Below are 24,813 nucleotides of genomic sequence, written 5' to 3'. Positions count from 1 at the left end.
AAAAATTATCAAAACATCAAAAATTTATAATTTTTCACTTTGCTTAAGTGTTGGATGATGTTTCTGATATTGACTGAAGATCCTTTGAGGTTGATTGTTTAATTTTGGACTTGATGATGGTAAAAAGTTGAGAGAATTTGAAGAGAGTTTTTTTAGAAATAAGGAATGAGAAGGGTTATGACGAAATTTAAGCTCCAACACCTTCCGGAGATGTATCTTCGAAATAAATTTGAAAATACATCTTTGAATTTTTTTACATTTACTTAGAATTGAGTGAGTCCGGAGATGTATTTCCGAAATCTGGGGACATTTAAGTATTTTCACGTGGTGTTTAAGTAACACATATGGTGCATTAAGAATTTCCCTTCCTAATATATCACATAAAATTGAATAAAGTTATATACGAGTCTCATTAAACAAACAACTTATTTGAAGCTTATAACACAGGTGTTTATCAAAATAAGCACTTATCATAAAACTTGCATAGCTTATTTATCTAATAAAAGATAAAATAAATTTAAATTATTTTTATATATGCTATAAATTGTTTTCATAAGTTATCTTTAAATATATCAAAAAATAAACTCAAAAAATATTATGAATAATGTTATAAGTTGTTTTAATAAATTCTTTCAAGGGTAATGCTAACTTGTGCCTTAGGGGCACAAGATAAGACACCCACTTGTAGAAAGTTTTTATTGAAAAAATCAATTATAAAATTAATTTTATATCTTTATTAAAATCAATACACAATTTCCAATACAAAATTACTTTATTTAATTTTTATCTTGTGCCCCTAGGGCACAAGTTAGCATTACCCTTCTTTCAAAAAGTATTACAAAACTTATGGTATAAGATAAATTCAAATAAGTCGATCCAAATATGTCCAAAATGTATCTGAAACCTCCAAACTAAAGTTTAAATTATTAAATAAATAATTACATATGATAAATAAAATAAAATAAATTTATTGATCAAAAGATATTATTTAACATGTTAACATTGAATGATTGATAGGAAAATATATTAGGACAACTTAATGAATAATGAAAGAATGTTAGAGAGAGAAGCACCTTTTCTCTCTAACTTCCTCTAAAATCTTAGTTCTTCGCAAATAGCTATCATAACCATGGAAAACTCAGAATGTAGAGCGGTATTTAAATGCAGGTGGAATCCAAAGGTGCAATGGGACAACGAAGGAAGACAACACATGGACGTAGATGACTTCAGAAGAAGATCATCTTCCTTCTTCTTCACATCATTCCTTGAAGATCTCGAAGCTCTTGACATGTATGAAACTTTTCAAAGCTATGGAGCAATCGATGAGGTAGTGATTCCCTCGAAGAAAGATTAAAGTTAGAAGATATGGCTTTGTGAGATTTTTCGACGTTCAAGCTGAAGCTTTAATGGCCACACAGCTGGATAATATGTTCATCGGAAGTAAGAAGTTGTTTGTCAGTGTTCCAAGATTCCAAGGAAGCTTTCATTGGGTAGAAAAAGTCAAACTTATCCATAAGGAGGGTTCAAACTTGAAACATGGAAAGAAATTGGTAAAAGAACCTACGACGACTCATAAAGCTCCTCACAAGCCTAAAATTGGTAGCTCATATGCGGAGGCCTTGAGAGCTAATGAGCCATGTCATATCTTCAAGGAAGAAAGACGCGGTTTTCTTTTTCAAGTTGGGGAGAAGGACCTAATCAGATTCCAGAAATCTTTTGTTGAGTTTGGTGAGAAATTAGGATACTCCTATAAAATGCAGGAGTTGTTTCAATAAAGAAGACTTTTTCTCGACCCAAGTTACACCTCTTGGGGAGAACATGTGCTTATTGGAAGATAGAGTTGAAGGAAACTTGCATAAACTGGTGAAAGAAGGTGGGTGGCTATGGCAATGGTTCACAGATGTTGTCCATGAAGACTGTCTTATGTTGAAAATTCTAGCACTACAAAAGAAACTTAAATTTGTTCGGTGTTAATCACCTCGCAGCAGTTATAATCACCTCGCAACGTCTGAAACCAATGAGTTCCAACCACCTCGCTAAAACGTTAATCGCAAATTTGTTGCTGAGAGAAAATCACCTTATAACGTTGTTAGGTGAAAAACACCTCGCAGTTTACTATTTGAAAATCACTTTGCAACTCATTTTTGCAAGTAGACAGCGCATGTGTGCAAAATAGGTGTGCAGAGCAATGAAATGAGTTCGTGCATGGTAGTTTTGGAAGCTGAAGATGGAAAAATTTAATAAATACATTTGGTGCCTTTATGACCGTTGAACCAATTCTTGAATTCTATACACCTAGTTTTTTGAGTAATTTCCACGTCTCAATGTGTTGAGGTGTTATCGGATGCGTCTCACCTCGCAATATCATGTTTTATTGGGTGTTAATCACCTCGCAATGTATGTGAGCATTATTTTACTGGGTGTTAATCACCTCGCAATGCATGTGAGCATTATTTTACTGGGTGTTAATCACCTCGCAATGCATGTGAGCATTGCTATGAGGTACACACCTCGCAATGCATGCGAGTCACAATTCTGCCCAAACATTTCTCTTGACATGATTTGCCATAAAGTTAAAATTTTGAATTTTAAATAAAAAGTTGTGAGGTGAATAATATCTCTCAAACGTTGTTTAAAAAAAAATCATTTTCCTCCAAGTACATTGTGAGGTGATATATTTAACAAATTACTTTTTATTTTTTTATTTGTATAAATGACTTGCGAGATGAAAAACATTCAGCAAAATTCATTTTTTGGGTGAGGTGAAATTCATCCAGCAAATTTACCCGACTAATTTTAATTTTTCTTGTAGTGTGGAGTCACATGGGTTAAATGCTACATGATTCCTTGCCATGCATCGAGGACATGGATTTTTCGAACCCTTATTAGCATCTTTAAGGAATTTTCTTTGTGCAAATGATGCTACTAGGATGAGTGCAAAATTAGATATTGCTCGAATCCTATTAAAGATTAATCAAATAAAATTACTCATATAAGAAGTAAAAGCCATTATAAATGGCGTCCCCTTCAATGTTAAGATCATAGAAGACCCACAATCTCCATGGAGATCACCTCCTTCTGAAGCTTCGGATTCAGATTACTTTTAGCTAATCTCACTCTTCCAGCAAAAGACAATTGGTTTTCTTTCCAAGTGGTAAGTTTATCCCAAACCTGATCAACAAGGAATTGAAAATCAGTTATTTCAAGTGCCTTCTAACCTTCATGATATATGAACCCTCTCCAAGTGACTTTAGGTCCACTAGCACCAAGGTCAAGTAACTTACAGCTATTGATACGCTCTTTAAAGATATTGCACTTACATATAGAAACTTCTGCTCCTCCCTTTTTCTCATCCACACTTGCAATATCATTAAAATCTTCTGATACCAACCAAGCTTCATTCATAGTATAAACAATTATCTTTAGCTCCTCCCATAATGACTTGTGCAGGTCTTCCTTGGGACTAGCATATATACAAGTCAGGAACCAATGAGCACGATTTGGATAGTTCACCTTTAAGTGTGTGTATTGAAACTTCTCGATTCAAATATCAACATTAATGTTATCTTGCTTCCACCCTACCACTATACATTCTACATACCCACTTCATTCAATAGCGTCAAAACCATCATATCCAAGTCTCTTGAACATACTGCACAGGTTGTTTGGATCACTCATAGTTTCCACAATGACCATCATACTTGGTTTATGAAGGGACACATATTGCTTGCAATACCGATAAAACAAATTGTTTGTTTCACCTCTGCACTTCCAAACAAAAAACTTATTGTCTTTATTCATCTAAAACAATCTACTCCATAACACAAAAACACTCGCTATTGCGCAAACTGAAGCGTCTTCTCAACCATTTCCATGTCGGAGTCAGAGCTTCCGACCACGTCTTGGTCATTTACTTTAACGCTTTTATTTTGGTCAAAAAAATCTTTATTAATTACTATCTCCATTTAAATGACAGTCATTTTTAAATGACTGTCATTTAAGATTTTTGCACACAGATTAAGATATATAATGATACTGTCATAGGATATTACATATTTAATAAATTAATCATATTAATGCGTTGAAAGTAGTATAAAAAATAATAATTAAAGAGCATAATTGAAAAAAAAAATATTTATACATTAAAAAGTGAAAATAACAATTATTTTAAAATAAATTTTATTTGTTAAAACAATATCGTATTTTGAAACGGAGGAAGTAGTTAATAAGTTAATATAAATATTGTTCCTAAGACCTAAGCTATAAGAACATAATTTTCTATTGGTCAGAAAAATAAATAAAAATCATATTATGGAAGAGAAAATTATTCCAAACAACTTTCATGTTGGACATTTTTCCAAATTCCAAAGGGTTTGAGAAAAATTAAATAATCAAAATAAATAAGATAAATAACAAAAATAATAAAAATGTGATCCAGTAGAAATTAGGAGAACCAAGTCTATGGTAGGACAGCGCGCAGACCAGTCCATTCCCCTCTTTAATGAGGTGGCACAAGGTAAGCTACCTGATCCAATGGAGACACACCATAACGTGTGTTTTTTAATGCACAGGAACACCAACAGATTCAAATATTTAGAGGGACCACACGTCACACTCCCATTGGTCCAATTTGAATTTTTGGAGGGAGAGGCGTGTGGTCGCCTGAGAAGAAGACCATACCACTATGGGCGGTGGTCGGTTTTTGGAAAAATGTAAAATGCTTCAAAATGGAAAACTCAAAAGAGCAAAGTTGCTCAAAATCTCATGGCGAGTAAGATGGTATGGTCTAAAATCATTTATGAACAACCAACATTGCAAATCGAAGTCGGTACCAAAATGAAACCCTGGACTTCAATTCCAAATTAAATACTATTCAAGTCATGGAAATGCAATTGAAAGGTACAATGATCATTAGGAACAAATTTCCAACAGCATGGCATCAAAAAGTTTGAGATTTGGTTCAAGTTTTATACCTCTTGAAGATCACTCGAATGGCTAACTTTAGAGCACTGATTCTCCCTCCACATGTCACTATTCCACTTGCTTCAAGCTGCTACACCTTCACCACACTTCAGAGAAGTTTGCTGAGTCAAAGGAAAAACTTTAAGATGCTTGAGTTTTGAAAACCGATTCAAAGTTCAGAGGTTCCAATGAAAAACTTGCAGAGGTTTAATGGATATCCAAGCTTGAAAATAGTTGTGCAGTAGCCTCTATTTATAGAGGGGAAAAGTGTCAGTGATTTGCTGAATCATTTAGATTAGGTTAGAGGGAAAAATGTAGTTTTGATTAATCTTGCCAACCAAGTTTTGGTGATGTGGCTTTTGTACCTTGCAAAAGACATGTGTAGACACAATACGCTCTCCACATTCTGTTTTGCAACCAAAATTGTGGCCAGCTGTCAATGCTCTTGCCTCTTTGTGTGTTTGGCTTCAAAAATGTGAAAAAAAATTTAAGGTATGTGGGGCTTTGGCATGGGACAAGTCGTGTATGGATGCAAACAATAAGTGTAAATGGGCTTTCTAACATCTGTTTGAAGTCCAATTGGAGCAAGGGAAATTGGTTTGGGAGAAAGAAGCTTTTGGTCAAAAATTCAATATGGCTCGGGTTGGAAGGCAAGTCATGGTTTGAGCCCTCAACCAAAAATTGAGCTCAAAAGTGTGTAATTTGGAAAATGGCTATGTGACATAAATGAATAACTTGAAATGCAAGGTACAAGGTGGTAAATTAAGTTTTGGCTTGAATCAACCTCAAACAATGATGCACACAAGTCATATGAACTATTTTTGAGGTGTTTGAGTTGGAAAAACACCCAAAAATCTCTTAGATAAAAACCTCATTTTTTTTCCACTTTTCAATTTTGGCAACTTTGAGGTTTGCACTAAAAGTCCTTGATTTATGAATTTTTGGCCTTTGGACAATGAATGAAAGTTGTAGATAATGGAAATATAAGATCATATCAAAAAGAACCAGCTCAATTGGGTCAAAAATGAGAAAGTTATGGTGTAGTGAAGTTGGAAAAATAACCTACAATGTACGAACCTCATTCACCCCTTTCCACTTAAAATTTGCCTTGGATGTGTGAAGATCAAATGTCCATAATGATTGTGAGATTGACTTTGCAAAAAGAACCACCTAATTTTCCTAAAAATTGAAGGAGTTATGATATTTTGAAGTTTGGCCCAAAATCACTAGGAACCAATCATGACCTGTAATGTGTTCCCAAAATAAATGGGCTTCCACTCAAAATTGGATTTTGTGATAAAAATAAAACTTGCTAGTAATGTCCTCAAAATTGATGTGGTGAAAATAACCACCCCATTTGGGTGAAAATTGACCAACTAATGGTCAATTGAAGTTGAGCAAAAATCAGGGTACTGGGTAGGGAGACCTCCAACCTCAAATGCTAAACCAAGCCAAAATATCTTTTTGAACAATAAATCAAACTTGTAGAGGGTCTTAATTTGAGTATACGGGAAAAATAATGGGCTCCATATCATAAGTATTGTCCAAGTTATGACCTTGGAAAGTTCAAACTTAAAATTAGGTCAAAACCCTAGATAACTTGCTTGCAATACCGATAAAACAATTTGTTTGTTGCACCTCTGCACTTCCAAACAAAAAATTTATTGTCTTTATTTATCTAAAACAATCTACTTGATAACACAAAAACACTCGCTATTGCGCAAACTGAAGTATCTCCTCAACCATCTCCATGGCAGAGTTAGAGCTTCCGACCACGTCTTGATCATTTACTTTAACGCTTTTATTTTGGTCAAAAAAATCTTTATTAATTACTATCTCCATTTTAAAATGACTGTCATTTAAGGTTTTTGCACACAGATTAAAAAATACAATTATACTGTCATAGGACATTACATATTTATTAAATTAATCATATTAATGTATTAAAAATAGTATAAAAAATAATAATTAAAGAGCATAACTGAAAAAAAAATATTTATACATTAAAAAGTGAAAATAATAATTATTTTTAAATAAATTTTATTGGTTAAAACAATATAGTATTTTGAAACGGAGGAAGTAGTTAATAAACTAATATAAATATTATTCCTAAGACCTAAGCCATAAGAACATGATTTTATAGTAGAACATGTGACTTACTTTAATCTTGGAGAGAGGAAAAGGAGATACATTTTCTTTTCAATTCCAATAATAGAGTAGGAATTGGTGTTATATCCCAAATGAGTATTCCTCTTTTTTTTCCCCCAGCTAAAATCGAGTGAATCTCCTTTTTTATGAAATGTTTGCATGGGTGAAACTCTTAGGTTATATTAATTTTGAGTTAGATGATAAAATTGTTGTGGACAATTTACTTTCCTCAAAAAATTCACAAATTTTAAGGGTATTATAGGCCATTGTAGAGAGTTGTTCTCTATTTATTATGAAGATTCTAATGGTAAATTTTATTCTAAGACAATTAACCGAATTATCCATAGTTTAGCTAAGACGATCACATCTGTAACTAACTTTCATATAATCATTTAATAGTAGAAATATCATACTAACGTCTAAATATTAATGAATTTTATAAGTTTTTTTTTCTTAAAAAAACGTATATTTGACATTGAGAAGAGGCTGAACTATGAGTAAGAAAAGAAAAAAACATAGGATGAGATATTAGGGTGCAGTTTTACCTAAAGAAGAGACATTAATTAGAGAGAACCAAAAAGATGAAACACCCAATTCAAAAAAGTGATTATAATTAAAAAGCTTCCACCTCAATCCTCACTTCCACTGACACTGCATTTTCTCTTCAAACATATAGCCTGTTTGCCGCAGCCTCTCTGCCAAACAACTCTTACTACATGAAAAAAGAAACTCTTGAATTATTTCATGCATTTTTATATATTTTTATCTATTTATTTATTTATTATTTATTATTTTCCCTATGCCAATGTTGATAGGTTTTTAGCATTGGGATCTATTTTGATGAATATTTTTTTCACGTTTTTTGAAGCATTTCTTGACTCCCATAAACGGCATGACAGAGATACCAGCATTTGTTTCAGCACATACAACATTTAAATTATCTTTAGAATAGAAACTATTACACTCTTCAAAATCAATTATTTTTTAATCATCTCAAACGTTAAATACTGTGATCAGAAAAGTTATAAACCGTTGACACTAATTAATTCTATAGAATGTAACACTTGTTAGGGCTTAAATAAAACCCAGAAACACAATAACAATAACAATAATAAACCTAGGAAAACAATAACAATAACAATAAGGAGTAATAAACTAGTTTTTGTTTTTTTTAAGGTATTTTAAGTACTGTATAAAATTGTTCAAAGCTTCAAAGATAAATCAATGGAATCATAAGCATTTGAAGAATCTCCACCATAGGTTGTAGTATTAACAGTGATAGATGATGAAGAAGAAGCTTCACCAAACCCAAAATCAATGGTTGGAAATTCTTGTTCCTTGAAAACTGTGCCTCTTTCATCTTTTCTAGGAAAAAACTCATATTCCATGAAAACTCTGCTGTTTCCTGATGAAGAATTTCCTCTTCTATGTACAGCAACAACCTCAACACTCTTAACAACACAAAAAACAACCCTATCAATTTCTTAACTCATCAATGAAATAAATAAATAATTAAATAATTAAATAAAATAAATAAAAACCTACCTCATCGTGTTTGAATAATAGTTTGTTATGGAAATCATGAACATGATTTGACCATATTGAATCTCTCATTACATTTTCTTCTTCATTCATACGTGTTTTCTAAAATAACAAACTTGGATGATTAATATATGAAATATTCATTAGAATGAACAAAAAAATAGTGAAAAATACCTTGAGGCAAAGATCAAAGCATTGGGAATTGAGATTTTGCATTGAAGAGAGATCTTTAGAAGGCTCAAGAGGGTTTCTTAGAAGTGACGATCCAGATCCAAAATGATTTATTGCTTTGTTGTTATGTTGATTATTAGGTAAAAACCAACCTGAAGCAACGTTAGAACATGTTCCAACACCAAACCCGTTTTTATAAGGACCAAAAGCCGAAGCACCAACATTAGTACTATTGTTGTTGTTTTCGTTGATCATCATTTGTTGTTGAGGAAACTGAAATGGAACATTTGATGATAATGCACCATACCTCAAAAGAACTTGTTGTTGTTGTTGTTGTTGATGATGTTGTTGTTGGTTATGGTGATCAATGTGGAATACTCCAGAAGCTTCAGCCATTTTTTTGAATGCTTCTTGAGCTCTCATTCTCTCTAACTGTTCAACACCTAAGCCTCTCTGAGGTGGTTTCTTTGGACCTTTGTTTTTTCTACTTTTGCTTCTTCCACCAAGTTCACCGTAAAGGGGTGATTTCAGTGTTTCATTTTCAGAAGCCATTGCAAGGGTTTGGAGGTTAAAGTGAAAAGGAGAAAAAGGGTGTGTGGTAAAAGTTGTGAGAAAGTGTATATATATATATATAGAAAGATAGATAGAGAGAGAGAAGAGTGAGAGTTTTAATTTGATGAAGTGAAAGGATATGCAGAAAGTGTTTGTGTGAAATGGTGAAAGGACATTTTGGTATACGTGTGTGATGCTTTTGGGGGGTCTTGTTGTTTTGGTGACTCTGTCTTCTTCTTCTTTCCTTTCTGTCTTTTGCTACTTCTACACAAACCTCTTTTTTTGTCTTTTACTTCAAACCATTCTTAGGTTTTTCTTTTTTGTTGGTTTTTTTATTAATAATCTTATCACATGATAACACAAACTCTACTTGTGTTTATCTATGATTTTGTGATTTAAAATCTTTGCATTTTCACAATAACACATATACAAATATAAATAGTCTCATTTAGATATTTCTGTCTAGATTTAATCAACATTGTTAGTGTTAACATAGTCAATTGTTTTTATCAACATTTTAAAAAATGGTATGTGACGAAAATAAAATTTCTGTAACTATTGTTGTTACGTTATTATTACACGTTATTAGTCGTTTTTACAATAAAGAATAAATTATGAATAATTTGTACTCAATGCCGCAATACATGCATTAATCGAAATCACAAAAGTTTTTACGCGTCAGCAACGCGAATGCGACCTAGTTTTTATCGACTTTGTTAGATTATACATCGAATTGATGTTTTCTTTTATTTGTAATTCTTTTCTTAATAATTTATTTTTTAAAATAAATTTTACCATGCTAGATTGAACTACTCAGATTTTATTTATGCATTTAATAAAACAAATATCAACTATCAAATTTCATTGATGTCAAGATCATCATCCCTTCAACCTAAAATGACTGCAGAATCCAAATTCATTCATATGACTTTAATGTACTAATTTGTATCACTAGCTTGAACTTGATTTATCAAAGTTGAAATTATAAGGTCAATAAACTTTGATGAAACAAATATTACACGCTAAATGCATCATCCTTAACAAGAGTGAACCTGTAATTTTTTCACAAGTATTGCATTTTTCATTAATTAATAAACATAATTTTATTTTTCTCTTTATTTTTATCATAAAAACTATTTAGTACTCTAGAGAATGTAATATAATATAAATAAAAAGTTGTTCTCAATTTTGATTGGATAAATGAGTATATATTATGAGGTTGTACTCACGTGACACGTGGCATAATGTGCTAGTTGTGGACCAATGTAACAGCAGTGGTCGGAAAATAAGAGCATTATATTATAACCTCCTTTACTAGCTAGCTAGGTTATAGTAAATTCAGGCTTTGTAAGAGAAGAAGATAACATAGTTTCAGCCAAATTAGCAACAAATCATTTTTCTTTACGATCTTCATTTGAACAAAATGTATGTTTTGTATAGTGATGATCATGTGATGAAGTTGGGATATGAATTTTGGGCACAAGATAAGTAGCAGTGAGAATGGTATGGTATGATATAAATGATTTTGAAAACGGTTTTGTGCAATCATAAGGAGTGAGATTTGAAATAATATAAGAATCTTCCTATGGTATAGCCTTGTAATGATGCCTTTCTTTTCCACCATATTTGGCAAACCAAAAAAAAGCTCAACCCATGTGGTGTCTCCTGATTTGGCAATATCTTTTTTCAACAAAGTCATATTAAGCGTCTTTTTTTAACATCAATTCCTCAGTTTGGTTTGAGAAAAATTATCTTATAACATAGTATAAATAGTATAAAATTCTGAAGTGATATATATCAAATATATAATTTTGATTTGATTTAGTTCTTAAAATAATCTGATTTGATTTGAATACTTTTTTTAATAATTTAGTTTGATTCGATTCAATTTTGTGATCTGGTATCATTGCGGATATTTCTGTAAATTTTGTTGATTTAATGTTTAATTTTAGTAATAGTATCAATGATGAATTTGATGCAGAAATAACATAGATGTTACATTATTCATTTTACCATAACTAACTATATGTAGATCAGAAATATTGCTATTTTTTCTCTTTTGTTATGATTTTTTCTGTTTAAATAATTGTGAATTTATCCATAATTGAAAATTGATGTAAACAGTATGTCCTTTTCACCATAATTTTTTCTTCATAAAATCTTTTACCATATCATTTCATAACCGCCCTAAAATCCCTAACACAACCTTATCTAAATCACTCTCATTAACTCTTCATTTTATAATTTTAATTATAAACAGATTAGAGTAATAATTATAGGATTAGGATGATATATTATGAATGAAACAAGGAAGGACTACAATACGTATGAGCGCCGCTTCTGCTATGGAATAGGTGGGTCCCACAGTGGTCCCCTTACTACTACAATGTGTCAGGGCAGGTAGAGTTTCAGAATATGGGCGGCTCAGCTCAGCTCATGAGAGAGATTGCCACGTGTCAGTATTGGGTTCGTTGTCTAATAGTGAGGGTGTGTGAGAGAGAGAGAGAGAGGGGGAGAGGGGGGAGGTTTTGTGTTGCTTGGATTGAGCAGACATGGGTGGATTCTTGGGTTTTATGATCCTTTCATTTTGCATTTGAGATGAATAAAAAAACTCCCTTGTGTTGTGTGTGCTACTTTGAAAGTGGAGGGACCACTTTACACCTATTACCTACACATTATAAGACAGAGATTATAATTTTTTAAAAATAACTATGTTTTTTAAAATAAATTGTAAAATAAAAAACTAATTATATTTCAAAAAAAAATTGTTGATAAAAGGTGTAATCATATCTATACAGTAGTTCCTGTTTATTGGTGCATGAATAAAACTTTTATATTCAGTAACCACATAACATATGCATACAACTTATGCACATAATAATTATTACATGTGAATACTGTTGTCTTATTATATCAATTTTTATATACAATAGTTAATCTTTGTGGCACATACTTTTAGAGGATACATGCACCACATATAATGACATGACCTATATGTATGGATCTAATTATATTATTTTTTAATAATTTTTTATTGAAACAAGATTAATTTGATATTAATTTTTTAAAAAAATAATTTTTTAAAAATTTATTTTGAAAAATATAATTATTTTTTTAAAAAAATCCTATTAATCAACACACATGCAAATCTTTGTAACAAAAATTGAATAAAAGAGATTCACCTAACTTCCTAAACAACTAAAATGGTTAGTCCACTATTGGTTAATATTTTAAGGGAAATTTTTAATATTGCGTTTGACTGATAACCGTGCCGTTAATTTAATGTTTTCTGCCAAAAGTTAAAATAATTACTTTTTGTTGAAATAGGTGGAATGTCTCAACTTTTAAATAGACCGATTTTTTTTTAAAATAGAGTATAATCAGTTATCACCTTCTTAAGTTGTAAAAGAATCAAACAAAAGCAATCTGTAATTGATTATAGTTTGTTTTTTCTTTTATTATTTACTACATTGTTCATTAGCAAAAGAATCAAACATAAGCGACCTCTAATCCGTTATCATTTTTTCCACGTTAAAAAAAACGACATGTTATTGATTATAGGTTTGATGTAATCGATTATCACCTTTGCCATAATCGAACAATAGTTTTGTGTAATCGGTTACAATTTTTATGTAATCGATTACATGTTTGAAATTTTTGTTTTTTCTGTTAGTTGGTTACATGTACAATTGTGTATTGATTTATAAATACCTCAATTTGGATTGTTAATGAAATGCTACTATTTTCACCATATTCTTTCTAATTCTCTCGCTCTATCTATATTTTCACACTTGTTCATCATTGTTCTCTTGTGATTATTTTCTGCTCAGACATTCATGTGGAATCAAGAGCCTGGTTCTTTGATCAAACACTTAGTGTGTGGAATTTTTTTCCATCTCGAATGAATGTATCCTTGAAAATCCCTCAATTCTTGATGCAAAGAATTATGATAAGTGGTACTAACAGATGAATGTAATGTTTGGTTATCAAGATGTTCTTAAAGTGATCAAGAATGATGTTAATCCACTTGTAGAAGGTGTACCGTTTGCACAAAGGACTGCGCATAAGGAAGAGAAGATGAAAGATTTCAAAGCTTTGCATCTCATTTATCAATGTGTTGATGGTGATAACTTTGAGAAGGTTGGTGACTGCATATCCTCAAAGGAAGCTTGAAAAATCCTAGAGAAAAGTTATGCAGGAGCTGATAAAACAAAGATGGTGAGGTTACAAACTCGCAAGAGGCAACTGGAATTAATTCGGATGAAAGAGAAGGAAACCATTAATGAATTTACCACAAGAATCACAAGATTGGTGAATCAAGTGAGCAGTATGTGGTTGCTATAATCTTATGATCTTCAACATCAATATTCCATATCGTAGTGGTTGCAATTGAAGAGTTCAAGGATCTTTCAATCATGAGCAAATAAGAGTTGTAAAGTTCTCTTGAGGCTCATGAGCAGAGACTGGAGGAAATGAATGTTGACAAAGCAAAGGCTGAAGTTGCTTTACAGACCCATTTCGTTGGAAAAGACAAGAAGGTGATGGAAAGTGGTCCATGAATAGAGGTAGAGGAAACTATCAAAACAATAGTGGAAGAGACTTTGATATTCCAACAATTCAGCATTCTAAAAAGGGTGGAAACAACTGCCACAAATGTGGTAGATCAAATAATTACAAGGGTGGAAACAATAGAGGAAGATGGGGAATAAGGAAAGATGAGAAGAGCAATGTCCCATGCTATTATTTTCAAAAGCTTAGACATTTTGCTCGTGAATATATTGACAACAAGAATGATCCACAAGAAGCTGGAGTAAAGTTTGCAAGGCAAGAGTATGATGAAAGCACACTGTTGATGGTGATCATTGAAGCAAAAAATAGCTCATGAGGCAGATGTGACTAGTTATGTGACCGCTATAACTGGTCACCATCGATTGAAAATGTATGGTGACTACGCGAGAAGATGCAGAATGAGCCGATCAATGGTACTTTAACTCCGTGTGTTCAAATCACATGACGGGAAGGAAGGATTGGTTTGTGAAAATCAATCAAGTGATGAAATTCGTGGATGACAACAAACTAGAAGTAAGGGGATTGGTGATGTATCAATCTAGTGAAAGAATGGTGAGCATTATTTAATTAAAGATGTGATGTATATTCCTCGAATTAATTATAATCTTTTAAGCATTGGTTATTTACCAGAAAGGAATTACAAGATTCACATGGAAAAAAGTGTTGAAAGTTATGGATGCAAATGAGAGTTTGATCTTAAAGGCCTATATGGATTAAAACAAAACTTTCAAGGTTGAATTGAAAGTAATGAAGCATAGTTGTCTTGCAATTGCAACTAGTAGGGAAAAATGGATATGTCATTATAGTATTGGGCATTTGAATTTCAAATATATCAATGCTATGTAGAAAAATAACATGGTTACGAGTCTTCCGCTAATCAATATGCCAACTGAAGTATGTGAAGAATGTGTGCAGGCAAAACAACACAAAAACATCTTTAGCAAAGGTACAAGATGCAAAATCAAGTGTCATCTTGAGGTGGTGTATTCATATGTTTTGTGGACGATGAAAGTTGACTCAATTGGAGGCTATAGATACTTTGTCACTTTCATTAATGATTATATTAAAAAGTTGTGGACTTACTTGATCAAAATAAAAGATGAGGTATTGGAAGTGTTCAAGAAGTTTAAATCAATCGTAGAAATATGAAGTGCTCACAAAATAAAAACACTAAAAACAAATGGTGGAGGGAAATCTCGTGATCAAGAGGGAATTATACACGGGATAGTGCCACCTTATACTCCTTAACAAAGTCGAGTCACCAAGAGGAAGAACCGATTAATTATGAACATGGTGAGAAGCATGTTCAAAGGGAAGCACTTGCGAATAGAGTTATGGGGAGAAGTAGTGTCTATAGCTACATATTTATTGAATAGGTGTTTCACAAAAAAGCTAAAAAATATCACACTCAAAGAATCATGGTTCATATTCAAACTAAATATGAGTCGCTTGAGGGTGTTTGGTTCAGTGGTGCATAGACATGTTCTAGATCAGCTTAGAAAGAAGCTAGATGGCAAGGGAGAATAAACGATACTTGTTAGGTACCACTCTACAGGTGGTTACAAACTCTATGACGCAGTAAAAAAGGCAGTAAACAATAGAATCAAAATTAGTAGGGATGCAATTTTTGATGAATTAAGGGACTGGAAGTATGCAGTAGTCGATTATCATCCAACTGTAATTGGTTACCATAATGCTAAAATCGTTCATGCAGTAGTCGATTATCATCCAACTGTAATTGGTTACCATAATGCTAAAATCATTCATGAAGTATTTAGAGGGCCCCAAATTACATTCAATGAAGTCCAAGTTGAACAAAATGTGAGAAGATCAACAAGGAAAAAAGGTATGCCTGCGAGATTGCAGGATTGTGAGTTGTTCTAGGAAAATGAAGTAAAAGATAATGGTGATCTTGTCCATTTTGCACTCATGGCTGAATCCGAACAGGTGAAAATGGAGGATGCCTTAAGTGATCCAAAATGGATATGTGCAATGAAGGAGGAGCTTGAGTCAATTGAGAAAATAAGATATGGGAACTAGTTTATCTACGTCAAGAAAATAAACCAATTAGTGTAAGATGGGTGTACAAAGTGAAGGCAAATCCCAAAGGTGAAGTAATCAAGCATAAGTCTAGATTAATGGCAAAGGGATTTTTTCAAAGAGAATACATAGATTTTGAAGAAGTATTTGCATCAGTGGCTAGAATTGAAACCCTAAGTCTAGGCGTTAGTATTGCAAATAACAAAATTTGGTCTATCTACCAAATGGATGTCAAACTTGAGTTTTTAAATGGTCCATTAGAATAGGAAGTGTATGTGGCACAATCACCCGGTTTTATTGTGAAAAGTTAGGAATCTTAGTTCTATAGATTGAGAAAGGTGTTATTCGGGCTGAAGCAAGCACCAAGAGCTTGGAACAAAAGATTTGATGGGTTTCTAAAGGAGATAGGAGTTGGAAAATGTGTATTTGAAGAAGAATGCAAGAAAATGAGTGATCATCCTATGTCTCTATGTCGATGATTTACTAATTACAAACAACAATGAAAGTTACATTACCGAATTCAAGGTTGGTTTAACGAAGGAGTTTGAGATGTATGACCTTGGTCTCACGACGTATTTCCTTGGCATTGAGTATCATAAGTTTGAAAAGGGGTTGCTCGTGCATCAAATGAGGTATCCACTTGAGATATTGAAGAAGTTTGAAATTGAGCATTGTAATATGGTCATTACTCCATCAAAACCAAAATTGGAGCTGTCAAAGAATGAAGATAATCAAGATATTAATCCTATGCAATACATGAGACTAATTGGATCATTGAAATACTTGTGCAATACGAGACCGAATATGGCATATAATGTGCACATAATGAGAAGATTTATAGGGAAGCGAAAGGCATCACACTTAGCAGCAGTCAATCGGATTCTAAGATACGCCAAAGGTTTTGATTGGTTATGGAATTTTGTTTTTGCAATAGATATAGGTAGAAGCTGCAAATTGCTTGATTATACCGACTCAAACTGGTGTGAAGATAAAGGTGAGACAAAATCCATTGCTAGATACATATTTATCTATGGAGAAATACCAGTATCTTGGTGTTCTAAGAAGAAACTAGTTGCGGAATTATCTTCTTGTGAGACTGAGAACATCGCAATGTCTATGTGTACCTGTCAAGCTGCATATTTGATGAATTTGGTGAAGGAGTTATGCAGCAAAAAAAATCAAGCTATATCTTTAATGATAGACAACATTTCCGCTATAAACGTTTCCAATAATCCCATTGTACATAGGAGAAGCAAGCCTATAGAAATGAGATTTAACTACTTGAGAGAGCTTGTAAGTGAAGCAAAATTGAATTTGAGGTATTGCAAAAGTAAAAATCAAGTCATAGTTTCGAAACAAAGGAGTGACAATTGAAGTGCTCAAGAGGTTAAAGAAACCCATGAGTATGGAAGACTTGGAATACTTGAATTAAGGTGGTGTGTTGAAAAAAAAAAATTCAAGTAGGGTGTAACCGGTTACTATTAAAAGATAATACCAATTTAGAAGGGGGGTTGAGCAGACCGGTATTTAAAATTTAGCGCTTTTTAAAAATGTTTTCAACGGTTGTGAAAGCTCTCTAGATTACAATTGTCTAAACGATCTGTTAATAGAAAGATCAGATATGCGTTAAATCGAATGGAATAACTCAGATAGAGATAATCAACCACTATCTAAATCAATCGATTAACTACCACAATCCTTGATATTGTTACCTCTAATAATGCGTTAACACAATAAGAGAGTAAGTAGAATATTAATAGATTTGTGTGAGATTAATTTTGTCGAACACTTGGTGAGCACTCCACACCAAGTCTCAATTTCACTCAAATTGAATGTGCGAAATTTTACTTAGTTGCAATCAAAGTGATTGCACCAATTTATTGAACAACTACTATGCACAAAAATCAAGCGAGATTGATTTTACTATTAATTTCACACAAAACATAATTAACGTAGAATTTAAAGAGTTAAGACAAAGAGAGAACAACACCGGATTTGTTTAGGCAGTTCCTCTACCGTCCTTGCTTAGGGTACGTCTTCCCTAAATTCTAAATCTAGAATTGAGATATATTTATTCTTAGGTTGAAAAGTTGATACAAGAGAATAAATGATCGCCACCAATCAACCCCTAGTGTTGTTGCAGATCCTATCCGCTTCTCTCCCCTTGATTCGAGTTGAACCAAGTCCTTCAAGCGCTTCAAACAAGCCTCCAGTTACAACTACCATATTGCAAGAACTCCACGTTCTCCAAAACTCCAGCTCGGCTGATTTCGATTGCAAGTCGCTTGAATCCTAAGATTTCTTCACAATCCTCTGGTTACCGTTACTTGTTTGATCGAACCCATGTTCTTCAAACTTTTCACTCGGTTGAATCTTTGAAGGAAAGGTTAGTTCATAAACCCCTAATTCTTGGAAGACAAAACCCCAATGGTTTTATTCAAGAAAAACCCACACAAAGCCTCAACCCAAACTAAGATTACACAATCCTATTTGAACGTTATCACCACAACAATGCACAATGATTAACAAAAATTGTTATGTGTATTTGTTGAGAAATGCAATGGAGAATGAAGATGAAGAGCACTTTGGTGTATATCTTTCACTTTTCTTGTTATTTGTTGAAGAAAAGACTCTAGAATATTTATATGATGCATGGACCAAATAACAGACATAACAAAATTATTTTGCATAATTACAGAGCAAAATATTGAGTCCAAGCAATGACCATTGGACCTGTTCACACAGGTCACTCGACCTGTTCAGAGCTAAGGCAATTATTCAAGTGAAGCAGGCGATGAGTCGACTCAAATAGGGGATGAGTCGATTCAAACAGGGGATGAGTCGACTCAAACAGAGTTTTTCCAGGGTTGAGTCGACCTATGACTCGACCTATTCAGACCTGTAGCTACATGGTTCAAATGGAAATAGGCAATGAGTCGACACAACATATGGATGAGTCGACTCATTCAGTTTTCCCAAGATTGAGTCGACCTGTAACTCGACCTGTTCAGACCCAAGAGTTACGCTCTGAGTCATGAGTCAACTCGCAGTTCTTAAATTGACAAAAATGAGTTTTGAGATGTATTTTGATTAATTTAAACCAATCTCTTATGAACCTAGGGAATTAACGATGATCAAGTGCATGATTCACATCTATGATATACTCCTATATGCCTGGACACATTGAACTTATACTTTGAACATGTTAGAGGATGAATGCATTCTATGATATGATGACATCGTCCAAAGTACACGTTATGGGCGACTAGAAAGGTTTGACATCATTAAAATAAGAACTAGGCATTTTTGCCCTCACATACTCCCCCTTTTTGATGATGGCAAATCATGGCATAATCGCGTAGTTTGATAGACATCCTCCCCCTGATTTTATGCATGCCTTCAAACATTATGCTATTATAAATATGTTAAATCTTCTATTATGTTTCCATTGCTTCTCCCCCTTTGACAATATCAAAAAGAAACAATGAAATGGTCAACATGAAACAAAGATAGTCATAAACACTTAGTCAACGACTTTGCAACATATAGACTTTAACAACCATGCACATAACATGAAGTCAATGTAAGAAGTATAGGCATAAAAATTACACGGAGCAAAAGAAAATAAGTAAATAACATTGTCATAATTGTTCAACATAAACTTTAAGACAAATAAGTAAGTACAATAAAATGCATGTTAAATATGATACCTAAGCAAGTTCAAGTATAATTCAAACATAGAAATTAATCAAACTTAGATCAAACCATAAAATGAACATCAAGAATTATATAGATCAAGTATATACATACATAGTTGACCAATATAGGTCAAATAGATAGGAACGATATTACCTCCAGTAATGATAGACGACGAGTGCCCTCGCATAGCCCGCACTTATAAATCAAGGAATAAACATGCATAAATATAGAGCAGGCATCATATATAGATTTAAACGCGGTCCGAGATGTCGAGAACACCAAGTTCCCTACGGATGTGGAAGAAAGGCTTTGTCACAAGTGGTTTTGTGAAAATATCGGCAAGTTGATTTTTGCTATCAATATGCTCGAAGACAACATCACCTTTCTCAACATGATCCTTAAGGAAGTGATGCCAAATTTCAATATGTTTAGTGCGTGAATGTAGTATAGGATTTTTGGTTAAATTTATGGCGCTTGTGATTCACAAAAAATGGGAATACGTTCAAGTTGAACATTGAAGTCGAGTAATTGTTGTTTGAGCCACAAAATTTGAGTGCAACAATTACCCGCAACAACGTATTCCACCTCGGCTGTTGACAAAGCAACTGAAACTTGCTTTTTGCTATGCCAACTCACTAAGGAATTTGAATAAAAATTACAAGTGCAACTAGTGCTTTTCCTATCCAATTTGCAACCGGCAAAGTCGGAATCGGAGTAGCCAACCAAAGAGCAATCACTTCCCTTAGAAAACTAAAGCCCATACTTTGAAGTACCACAGAGGCATCTAAGTATGCGCTTGACGACCTTTAAATGTTATTATTTAGGACATGATTGATACCTAGCACACATACATACACTAAACATAATATCTGGTTGATATGCGGTAAGATAGAGGAGGGAACCGATCATACCTCTATACCTTTTTATGTCTACGACCTTACCATTTTCATCTCGTTCCATATTAACCGTAGTAGGCATTGGAGTGTCGATTACTTTGGAGTTTTCCATATCAAAGCGCTTGAGTAACTCATTGCAATACTTTGTTTGCCTCACAAAAGTTCCTTCTTCAAGTTGCTTGATTTGAAGTCTGAGGAAGTAATTTAGCTCCCCCATCATGCTCATTTCAAATTCTCCCTGCATCAACTTAGAGAATTCCTTGACCAAATTTATGTTAGTAGATCCAAAAATAATGTCATCTACATAGACTTGAACTAAAATAGATTATTTTCCTTGACGCTTAATAAAAAGGGTTGTATCAACCTTCCCTCTTGAGAATCCTAGTTCTAGTAGAAATTTGCTAAGGCGCTCATACCATGCCCTATGGGCTTGTTTGAGACCGTACAAAGCACGTTTAAGCTTATAAACATAGTTAGGATGCTCATCATTTTCAAAACCGGGAGGTTGAGATACATAGACCTCTTCATTAATGTGACCGTTTAGAAAAGCACTCTTAACATCCATTTGAAATAATTTGAAATTTTGAGAACAAGCATAGGCAAGCAAAAGGCGTATAGCCTCGAGTCGGGAAACCAGAGCATAAGTTTCCTCATAGTCGATGCCTTCATCTTGGTTATACCCTTGAGCAACAAGGTGAGCCTTGTTGTGAGTTATAACTTCGTTTTTGTCTAACTTGTTCATAAACACCCATTTAGTGCCGATTACTCGATGGTCTCACGGAGGGGGAACAAGATCCCACACCTTATTTCTTTTGAACTGATTAAGTTCCTCTTGCATCAGTAAAAACCAATGTTCATCGAGTAATGCATCTTTGGAGTTTTTAGGCTCAATTTGATAGACGAAAGCGAAATGATAACAAAAGTTACTTATCTTTGACCGTGTGGTAACTCCCTTTGAGATATCTCCTAGAATATTATCAATGGGATGATCCTTAGAAGATTTCCATTCCAAAGGAAGATCATTTTTATTAATCGAATGATCCTCCTCTTTCATTTCATATATGTGATCCGACTCCTCCTCAGCTTTTTTTGGATGAGGTTCAACACTCTTTTCTTCTTGATCTTTTATTATGTCTTCTGAAGGAACACATGCACCATCAACAATAATACCTTCTCCGACAATTTTCGGATAAGATTCATCAAAGGAAACATGCACATATTCTTCAACAATAAGTAACCTTTTGTTGTATACTCTCTATGCTTTAGTAGATTGAGATTATCCGAGAAAGATACCTTCATCGACTTTTGAGTCAAATTTACGAAGGTTTTCTTTACCATTATTTAATACAAAGCATTTACATTCGAAGACATGAAAATGTGAAACATTAGGCTTCCTTCCCTTTAGCAATTCGTAAGGGGTTTTGTTTAGAATATGACGAATGAGTATCCTATTCAATACATAACAAGCCATATTTATGGCATCAGCCCAAAAATATTTAGGAAGGCCGTTTTCATTGATCATAGTCCTTCCAAGCTCTTCTAAAATTTGGTTTTTACGTTCCACTACTCCATTTTGTTGTGGAGTTCTTGGAGCATACAAATTATGATCAATGCCGTTTGTTTCACAAAATTCCTCAAATAGGTGGTTTTCAAATTCACCTCCGTGATCACTTCAAATAATAACTATGATAATGTTCAATTTGTTTTGAGACATCTTGGCAAACTTTTCAAAGGCAGAAAAAGTGTCACTTTAACTTGCTAAGAAGATGGTCCAACAAAATCTAGAGTAGTCATATACTATAACAAAACCATATTAGTTTCTACCTAGACTTTTAATTCTAGATGGCCCAAAAAGGTCCATATGGAGAATTTCAAGGGGTCTCGTTATGGAAACAATATTTTTATATTTAAAAGAGATCATTGTTTGCTTTCCTATTTGGCACACATCATATAGGTGAGCTTTTGAAATTTTGATTTTGGGAAGACCAACTACTAGATCTTTTGCAACAACTTTATTTTGCAAGTCAAAGTTGACATGCGTGAATCGCCTATGCCAAAGCCACGGGTCTTCACTCATGGAGACAAGACATTTAGAGCTAGTCAAAGATACTTCATTCAAGTCAAGCATGTATACATTATTTTCCCTCCAACCCTTAAGCACATCATTCTTTTTATCATTATGTTCAATCATGCAACAATATTTTGAAAATGATACTTTATATCCTTTGTCACATAATTGGCTAATACTAATGAGATTGTGCTTAAGGCCTTTAACTAAAAGGACGTATGAGATAGTAGTAGAGGAGGGATTACCTACACTACCTTTTCCGAGTATAGCTCCCTTGTTATTATCATCGTAGGTTACAAACCCTTTCTTCTTACACACAAATTCAAAGAACAAGGAAATGTCACCCGTCATGTGTCTTGAGCATCCATTATTGAGAACCCATGTTCTCTCCGTATCCTTAAGACATTCCACATACAGATTTAAACAAAAGAAGGAGGTACCTAATTTTCATTGGGTCCTAGTGTGTGAGTGAAACTTTGGTTGCACTTGGGCAACCATTTAAAAATTCTATTAGGAACCAAGAATCTCCTAAATTGGCATTTAACAATAGTATGTCCCCTTTTGCAACAATATAGACAATTTAAGTTCGGATGAGAGTTGCTTTTTCTAAATTAATTGTTTACCACATAAGTGTACTTTTGATAAGGATTATTCATGTTACTTCTAAAATGTGATCGATCAATATCAAAGGTAACTTTAGGTTGTAAAGCCTTGTCTAATTTAGCTTCAAGAGTTCTAACTTCTCTTTGCCAAATGTGACAAGTTTCACATCCAGACCATCTAAACCAAAATCCATTATCATCTTCAGTTTTTCCTTTAGTAACCTCTACCATATATTTCTTAAGAGTTTCTAATTCCTTTTCAGAATCAGAAATCTTCTTTTCTAAATAACAAAAAAAATTCTTATTTGAGGCTAGGCGTTTGAAAGCTTCCTTGGCCTCATTATGTAGAGTACTAAAGGCATTTTGCAAATCACAATAAGACATTTTATCACCATGATCATATTTAGAATGACTTACATTCTTTTTCTTCTTTTGATGAGTTGTAAGACAAAGATTGGCATTTTATTCTTCATCACTTGAGTTATCATCGCTTGAGGGCTCACTATCGCTCTCCCATGCGATGTATGCTCTTCTAGCTTTGCTAGATTTGTTGTGGCGTTTGTCTCTTCCTTTGTCTTTCTTCAACAAGGGACAGTCTGACTTATAATGATCGACCTTTCCGCAATTGGAGCATAATCCTTTTGACTTAGTTGTCTTACCTTCCTCTCGATTCGGGAATTTTGATTGTCTTCTATAGTTGACAAGATTTTTATCCAAATGTTAAACTTCGTTCTTTCTAAGGTATCAGTTATACCTCCTTACGAATAGCCCCATGTCTTTATTCAAATCTTTATCATCATCACTTGATTCACTCTCACACGCATCATTGGTGGATGACTTATATCTTGAAGCCTTTAAAGCGATAGACTTCCTTTTGGTGTCCTTATCTTTCTCCTTCTTTTCCTTCTTTTGACTCTTCTCATGTTTCTCAAGGTTTATGAGCTCTTTCTCATGCTCTTAAAGCTTACCAACCAATGTTGTCATGTCCAATGTTCTTAGATCATTGGCTTCCTTAATTGTGGTGACCTTTGGTAGCCAATCCCTGTTAAGACATCTTAAGATTTTATTAGTAGCAACATCATTAGGGGTAGTTCTATCAAGAGCATTTAACCGATTGATTAGATGAGAAAATTGCTTTTGCATATCGGCAATGGTTTCACCACCCTCCATATGAAAAAGGTCAAATTCTTGAGTTAAAGTGTTGATTCTAGCTAGTTTGACATCATTAGTTCCCTCATGGGTAATTTGCAATGAGTCCCACATAACTTTAGCACTAGTCTAATGGGAAACCCTATAATACTCATCAACACCTAAGGCGATGATGAGTATGTTTCTGGATTTCCAATCATAGCTATACTTTTTCTCATCTTCTTCATTCCATTGTGCTTTAGGTTTAGGTATAACAACACCATCCACATTGGTCATGGTTATTTCCATAGGACTATCTTGGATGACTTTCCATACCTTCCTATCAATAGAGTTGATATAGATACGCATACAATCTTTCCAATATCTGTAGTTTTCACCGGTAAAAATAGGCGCTCTATTGTACGCCCCCTTTAGG

General features: G+C 33.5%; 1 protein-coding gene across 1 annotated transcript; it reads right to left on the bottom strand.

Moving 5' to 3' along the window:
* Nucleotides 1-8,312: 8,312 nt before the first annotated feature.
* Nucleotides 8,313-9,381, bottom strand: LOC127083177 (uncharacterized). Its single transcript, XM_051023424.1, has 3 exons — nucleotides 8,827-9,381; nucleotides 8,656-8,754; nucleotides 8,313-8,561 (listed from the first exon to the last, which is right to left on the bottom strand). Exons 1-3 carry the CDS (start codon nucleotides 9,373-9,375, stop codon nucleotides 8,313-8,315), a joined length of 897 nt encoding a protein of 298 aa, XP_050879381.1. The 5' UTR covers nucleotides 9,376-9,381.
* Nucleotides 9,382-24,813: the final 15,432 nt, after the last annotated feature.

The sequence above is a fragment of the Lathyrus oleraceus genome, chromosome 5 (genome assembly GCF_024323335.1).
Source record: "Lathyrus oleraceus cultivar Zhongwan6 chromosome 5, CAAS_Psat_ZW6_1.0, whole genome shotgun sequence".
Taxonomy (NCBI): domain Eukaryota; kingdom Viridiplantae; phylum Streptophyta; class Magnoliopsida; order Fabales; family Fabaceae; genus Lathyrus; species Lathyrus oleraceus.
Note: the sequence above shows the minus strand (reverse complement) of the source record. Positions and strands in the feature narration are given on the sequence as shown.